At 35.1% G+C, this 7,638-nt stretch overlaps 2 protein-coding genes across 2 annotated transcripts; both read right to left on the bottom strand.

The window, feature by feature from the left end:
- Nucleotides 1–180: 180 nt before the first annotated feature.
- LOC133175653 (uncharacterized) lies at nt 181–1,935 on the bottom strand. Its single transcript, XM_061310765.1, has 2 exons — nt 469–1,935; nt 181–233 (listed from the first exon to the last, which is right to left on the bottom strand). The coding sequence occupies exons 1-2, from the start codon at nt 1,928–1,930 to the stop codon at nt 181–183; spliced, it is 1,515 nt and encodes a 504-aa protein (XP_061166749.1). The 5' UTR covers nt 1,931–1,935.
- Nucleotides 1,936–5,048: 3,113 nt separating this feature from the next.
- On the bottom strand, nt 5,049–5,645 carry LOC133175652 (putative nuclease HARBI1). Its single transcript, XM_061310764.1, has one exon. The coding sequence runs from the start codon at nt 5,643–5,645 to the stop codon at nt 5,049–5,051; it is 597 nt and encodes a 198-aa protein (XP_061166748.1).
- Between the last annotated feature and the right edge of the window lie 1,993 nt (nt 5,646–7,638).

Below are 7,638 nucleotides of genomic sequence, written 5' to 3'. Positions count from 1 at the left end.
AAAAATTTTGAAATGCATATATGTTTTTCTAACTTTAATGACATAAAATCATCGATATAATTCAGTGACTCAAAACATCCAATATATAAGGTATTTCACACAAGTAAACATTCTCCAACACACAAGAAAGTGGAAAACCAAATCAAAAAAATTATCGATGCTTGTCACATACAAAATGTTCTAGCTGGCGTCCATATTTTCCAGTGCAAGATTCGTGGTACCAATCATCACAACTAGTACATTTAACCCAGTCCTCATCATCTGAATCTTCATCATAACAGTACCCCCCACAGTAGGAGCAGCAATTAATGGTGTCAGTGTGAGAAGGGATATTTTCCTTTGACTTTGATGTAGTCTTCTTTGATTTACTTGTAGGCTTAATAAGCTGTTTCTTCAATTTTTCCATCTCTTTCTTTTGTTTCTTTTCTTCACGCTCTTTTTTTCTTATTTCATTTTCCATCTGGTCTTTTTCTCTTTTTTCCTCCTTTTGTCTGATTTCATTGATGAATTCATTCTCTGTTACACATCTTGCACCAAGAACTTTCTTAGTTTTTCTTTGAGCTGGTTCTTTGACAACTGTTGGAAGTTGAAGTGCTTCTGTAATTTCTTCTGAGACTGACAAGGAACTCCTTGGAACCTGGGTTGGTTGACCAATAGAGACTGCCATGTTCTCAGCTGATGCAATTTCCCCCTCACTGGTAGTGCTGGTTACAGAAGCTAAGACAGAAGTTTTTGATGGCCCAAATGCCTCTGCAGGAATAGCCAGAGGGTTGAAGGGAAAAATACCTGTAGCTCTAAAACCTCCAAAGATATTTACCATATTCATTTTCTCATTATATGCATGAGAGAAAATTCCGCAAAAGTCATATCTGGATATTTGTCTGCCAGGATTTGATTTCAAAAATGATTCACAATGCTTGTAGTATGCCTTCTTTAAGGGCCCAAAAACACTTCTGTCCAGTGGCTGTGTCCAATGCGTTGTGTGAGGCGGCAAGCAGAATATTTCAACGTCATTTGTCTTCGCTGCTTCCAGAAGATGAAGTGTAATATGAGAGGCATGGCCATCTACTATCAGCAACACTGGTCTTTGAGGTGAGAGGTTGGACAAAAAAATCTTTTCAAACCATATTCCAAACAGTTCTCCATCAATAAATGAGCTTTTACTGCATGCAAACAGTGTGTTCTTTGGTGCACTGCTCATTAAAGCTTGACTGATTCTTTTTCCTTTGAAAATCACCATAGGTGGCAAAACATGGGCCTCAGCATTTACACAACACAAAACTGTTATGTTTTCACCCCTTTCACCACTTGTTTTCGCATGAATGGCTTTCTTCCCCTTCCTCCCCACAATTTTTGATGTTTGATGAACTGTACTAAATCCTGTTTCATCTGCATTAAATATTTGCTGGGGTTTTGACTTTACATTGAGTTTATCCATAAGATCTCCTAGCTTGGTAAAATGGTCTGAAATTACATTTGGATTAAGCATAGTACCACGAGCAGCACTTAGACCTTCAGGTTTACGGAGAGATAAGCATGGGTGCCGGTCTCGAAATCCCTGCCACCAGTCATATCCTGCCATTTTCTTGTCTGCATTAAATGGATTTTTTCTTCCTGAGTGTGCAATAATTGAATATGCAAGCTTACATACATCTGATATTGTCAAACCAAACCCACGTTCCTCCATCTCCAAAATGTGACTAACAAGAGAGTTTTCTTCCTCTTTAGACAGAGTGGTTGGTTTTGATGCTGGAGACTCCAAATCCATTGTTGAAAGTCTCCTCGACAGGGTTGTTCTTGGAATGCCAAATATCTTAGAAGCTTTAAACTTGGTCATTTTCCCCGTTTTAACACACTGAACAGCTTTACTTAAAGATTTTCTGTCCCATTTTCCTTGTTTGGGCACCCAGTCTTTTTTCTTTCTGGCCATTTTACAATGTTTTCCGTTTCTGAAATTAAAAAAAAAATATTTTAGTTACATAAAAACCCAAAATCTCTCTGCAAGAAAATATTTACCATCAGTGATACCTTTACTTTTCTTTTTTAATTTAATTTGCAATTATTTAAATTTATGTTACAGAAAATCAATTTATGTATTATTTTCATGATTAGAAATATCATTTAAAAATTAATTTGATACATAAAACTAAGATTTATTCCGATACAATTCAAACTGAATATCTAAAGATTAAACCTGAGACTGCTGTTTAAATAACATTGTCACGGTTTTGCACTGTCCACTTCCCCCAACAAACTTGGGGTAAGTGGTCACAATATGACATTTTGACATTTTTAAATTAATCTAATTAATTATTCTAACCAAATAAATATTTGTGTTTGCAAATTATTAATTTCGAAGAGTATGTTGCCATTCATTACATTTTTTTTTTTTAAAAATCTTGAAAATTGTAATAAATCCATGAAGGACACAACGTAATTTTTTTTCATTATCACGTGACCTTTCTAAAGGGTAAACGTAAAAAGAAAGCTTACAATTTTCCCTTCCACTTGAACAACAAAACATAATAATGTGTAAATTAATATGATATTTGAAAAACTAGTATCTAATTATTATCAAATATTAACGCCTCTAACGGACTGAACTTTAATATTTTATTATCAATACACAAGCTTTTATTATGTTTGTTTACAGATTTTTCAAAGGGTAGCCATTTTTTATGTGAAGATTATATATTGTTTACAGGAATGATGCGATAAAAATAATATAAACTGCAAAAATACATCAATGTAAACACTCCAGACTTAAAACTGATGCGTCATTGTATAGATTGAAAACAAGTTCTTTTGCTTAAAGGCGAACAGTTTTTATTTAAACAATGGTTAATCTCTGCAGTATTTATGACAATACTAAGAAAATGGCTCTGTGCAGTTTACTTACGGATCGAGTCACAGTTTTCTCCTTTTTTCAGTCGAAGTCGTTGACCTTGAATTTTCCCTGTCTTTGATGTTAACACATTTGCTTCCTCCTTTACAACGAGAGCTGAACAGGTTTGATAACTCTTGTTTGCTTTAATTTTTAAGCAATTTTTTAAAAATGTGTCCACATACCCCGAGTGTCAACTTACCCCAATTGCCCCTAAACAATAATTCCCGGGACTCAGACTGTTTTTATGCAAAATAAGAGATGTCTTATCATAAGAATAATTTTTATTTCATGATTCTCTCTTTCTCTCTCTCTCTCTCTCTCTCTCTCTCTCTCTCTCTCTCTCTCTCTCTCTCTCCTAAGTGGTAGAGATTATGGAAATATGCACATTGTGAAAAAATTTTAACAATTCCCCCCCTCTCTCTCTCTCTCTCTCTCTCTCTCTCTCTCTCTCTCTCTCTCTCTCTCTGTGCTGTGCTCCTCAATGATAGAGATTATAAAAAAAATATTATGCACATTGTGAAAAAATTTAAAAACTTAGTTTCCATACAATTTCTCTCTCTCTCTCTCTCTCTCTCTCTCTCTCTCTCTCTCTCTCTCTCTCTCTCTCTCTCTCTCTGTGCTGTGCTCCTCAATGATAGAGATTATAAAAAAAATATTATGCATATTGCAAAAAAGTTTTTAAAAACTTAAATACCATATCATATTTCACTAATTCTTACATAGCTAGTGATATGTATATAAATCAATTTTATATACACACGTGTATTTCTTTTTCTCAGAGAGTACCCCGCGAAAAAATCCCGTGCTATCTGGCGCTATTATTCTCATTCACTCATAGACTTTGAATAAGGTCCATTATAGTTTAAGACTTCAAGGTATAACAGCTGTATAATGAGCAGAAAAAGGAATCCAAACTTTTCTGAAATGTAGCTTCAAAATACTTTTGGAGGAAGTGGAGAAGAATAAAGAAATTATTTTCAGCAAACACACAAATGTTGTGACCAATATTTCCAAAAAACGAGTTTGGGAGGGGATTTGCGAGAAGGTGAACGCTTTGTCATCGGGACATACTAGAACTGTAGAAGAACTTCGAAAGAAATTGTCAACCTATGCCAGTGACACGAAAAAGAGAATTTCCTCAAATCGGAGAGAGTCCATGAAGACCGGGGGAGGACTGGCACCTCCCGAGCTTACGCCACTCCAAGACAAAATTGTAGGAATTATCGGGTCAACGGCTATTCAAGGAGTCTCAGGCGGATTGGACTCTGCTTCCACTATTAGCTTACAAGGTAAAAATATGTATATCATACATGTATATTAAAAAAACAATACCGCTTTTTCATTATCTGATTCAAAGTTAAATTCTGCACTTATCGAATGTTTTCTCCTTCGCATTTGTTTCTCTAAACTGTCAATGAATTTTTTTGTTATTTAAACGATTAAGTGAATAACTTAAAAGAAGATTTAGTGGTTGCTTATTGGCTGCAAAAGTGGGTTAGGGTATAACGAATGCTATAGCTTATTAATGTAGGAAGAGTAAAATTATTTTTCCATGTAAAACTTAATAATAACTTTTTTTTTATTTAGATAAACCGTCTACCAGTGTAAGCAATGAAATGGATCCGCCCAAAAAAGTGTCTTCCAGGAAACGCCAGGCACAGGATGAGGACAATGAGTGCTCCCTAAGATTAATTGGAATTGAAGAGGAGAGGCTTCTTGTTGAAAAGGAGAGACTTGAAGTTGAAAAGCAGAGACTTGAAATTGAGAAACAAAAATTACTCATATCACAACAACGTCATCAACTTTATTTATGCCAATTAGGTATTCAGTTTATACCCCAAGGAGCTGACACGAGCATCCCATCACCACATGAATAAAATATAATAAAGAATTACTGCTGACTTATTCATATAAAATATAACAATGAAAATATTCAAGTATGACATGTTTTATATATCAAATAAATGTAATGCTTCTTAGGTATATTTCTAGGTTTTTTGATATATGCATGATGATTTTTTTAAGATAAATGTAATAAGCATAAGGTAGACAAGTGCAATCAGCCACCCATTCAATTTCTGAAAAATTCATTTACTAGTCTTAATCTGACATTTGCTCCATCATCATTTAAATTCTCAGCATAGTGTTGAGCACGTATGTGTCAATTATCGTGGGGATCACGTCCTTCAGGGAGTGGGATTCTCTCGATGATGCACATGTGTAGCACTGCTGTCGCAACAAATATTTTGCACACCTTTCCGGGATTGTACAGAAGTGTTCCGCCGCTACTGTCCAGGCACCGTAAACGAGCTTTAAGCACACCAAAAGCTCTCTCTATCACGTTTCTTGTACGGATATGGGCTGTGTTGTATCTCTCCTTAGCCTGAGAGTGGTTTAACACGGGTGTTACATGTAACAGCCATGGGCGCAATGGGTATCCACTGTCTCCTAATAACCATCCTTCAGTTATCGTGCCGTTCACAAACAGACGTTTCAATTCCGAATTAAACCATATAAATGCATCATGAGTACTTCCGGGCCATCTTGCAACTACATTTAGAAATTTCAAAGTCGAATCACATACTCCTTGAATGTTTATGGAATGATAGTTTTTGCGATTGACGTATATGTGTTCGGCGGTGGTTGGTGCTTTCATTCTAATGTGTGTACAATCTATTGCCCCAACAGTGTTTGGAAAATGAGCAATTCCATAAAAGTCTTTCTTTATTTTGTTCAACTCTACTACATCAACTGGCATATTAATGCAGTGTTTGGAAATTTCAATCAAACAATTTGTAACATCTTCGATTGCATTTCCTTTGCCGAGAAATATTGTGAACATCTGCTACAACCTCTTGAAAACTACCACTGGCGTAAAAACGTAGAGCTACCATTATTTGAAGAGATACTGGAAGTGAACGTGACCTCATTGTTGGCCGGTGAGGGTCGTTTTCAAACATAGCACATAGATTGTGTATCATTGGTCGGGTTAGTCTGTATTTACTCACGATGCTTTCATCATCTAAGTAGTCCAGAGGATTGTTGTAGTCCCCTGAGTTCTCTACGGATTCTCCTTCTTCCCCTCTGGATAAACACATAGGCGGCGGCCATATTTGATCATATACAAAGTTAAGACACCTCTTAGGATGTCTTAACTTTAGGAGAAATCTTACGACATGTCTTAAGTTAGGAGAGATTCCATGGCCTCTCTTAGGACTAAGATATCTCTTAAGATATGCCTTAGTCCTAAGATGGCTTCGATAGCATGCCTGCAGGTTCTTAAGATTTCAACATTTACATCGACTTTTATATTTTAGTTATCATCATTTAAGTTTTTGTGTACTCAGTATATACACTTATTTATAATGTCTCTGTACTCTCACACTAACCCTTTGTCCATTGTTTAATCAATTACGTACCACTTTAGTGATACATGTATAAATTAACATCTTGTGATCTTCGCAATTGTTCATCATCAGAAATACCACTTCTGGAATCCCTAACACACTATATGTAATACGAATTGTACATCAAGGTCATGAACAAGTGGGAGCTGTCTCCAGAGACATTTTAAAAAGTCAGTATTTTTCAAGAATTTTCCTACCTGCAAATATTTTTAACAACTCCAAGCTACTTTTGATTCTGTTTTTACTTGATATATCCTAACTCTGCGCTAGCATCTATTCAAACTCTGCGCTAGCACCTACATTTTTTCGGAAATATCTTTTCTATGCATCATAAATCCGTAAGCACATATAGATTTTTTTTTATAAGATTAACAAGAGGTTATAGGTTTTTTAATTATATGTATTTTGTCCAATTAGTATGAATCCACATTTTTATTAGTAAATATATTTAAGGGACAGCAAAATAAAAAGGTACTGTGCTTCACCGTACCTTTTCCGGGTTTCGATTCAGAGTTTGATATATGATTCATTACAGACTCTGTTATAATAATAAGAAGAAACAAATCGGCAATATCTTCTTCAAAAATTTATTCATACGTAGAAAAGTCCTTTAATAAAAACACTGAACTATGGAGTAACATTCCTCTATAAATATACGTACATGTACAGTTCTAGTCTGACATAAACTTGACCTCCGGAGTAATATTCCTCCAGAAGGCCAGTGCAAAACTTCTGAAGTATGAAAAATTCACTACGGAGTAATATTCCTCTAGAAGCTATATACAGCTCTAGTAAGAAGGTTATGTACAGTTCTAGTAATATTCCTCTAGAAGACTGTGGAATTCTAATGAGAGAAAATTTGCACTACAGAGTAATATTCCTCTAAAAGGCTATGTACATATCTAATAAGAGAAAATCTGAACTACGGAGTAACATATTCCTCTATGTACAGTTGTACTAAGACAAAAACTAATACTAGTATACGGAGTAATATTCCTCCAGAAGGCTAGTTAGTATACACACTTCTATTACGATAAAATCTGAACTACGGAGTTATTTCCTCTATGTACAGTTCTACTACAACAAAAACTAATCTACGGAGTAATATTCCTCCAGAAGGCTAAGCATGCACAGTTCTATTTGAGACAAAATCTGAAGCACGGAGTAATATTCCTCTATACATATACAGTTCTTCTACGACAAAAACTTATCTACGGAGTAATATTCCTCTAGAAGGCTATTTACAACTCTTAGAAGACAAAATCTTATCTACGGAATAATATTTTTCTAGAGGACTGCAATTCTGATAAGACAAAAATTAACTACAGAGTAATATTCCACTGA

The sequence above is a fragment of the Saccostrea echinata genome, unplaced genomic scaffold (assembly GCF_033153115.1).
Source record: "Saccostrea echinata isolate AGI-Se365-2 ecotype Australia unplaced genomic scaffold, CSIRO_AGI_Sech_v1 ptg000064l, whole genome shotgun sequence".
NCBI lineage: Eukaryota > Metazoa > Mollusca > Bivalvia > Ostreida > Ostreidae > Saccostrea > Saccostrea echinata.
This window is presented reverse-complemented; position numbering and strand designations above follow the sequence as displayed.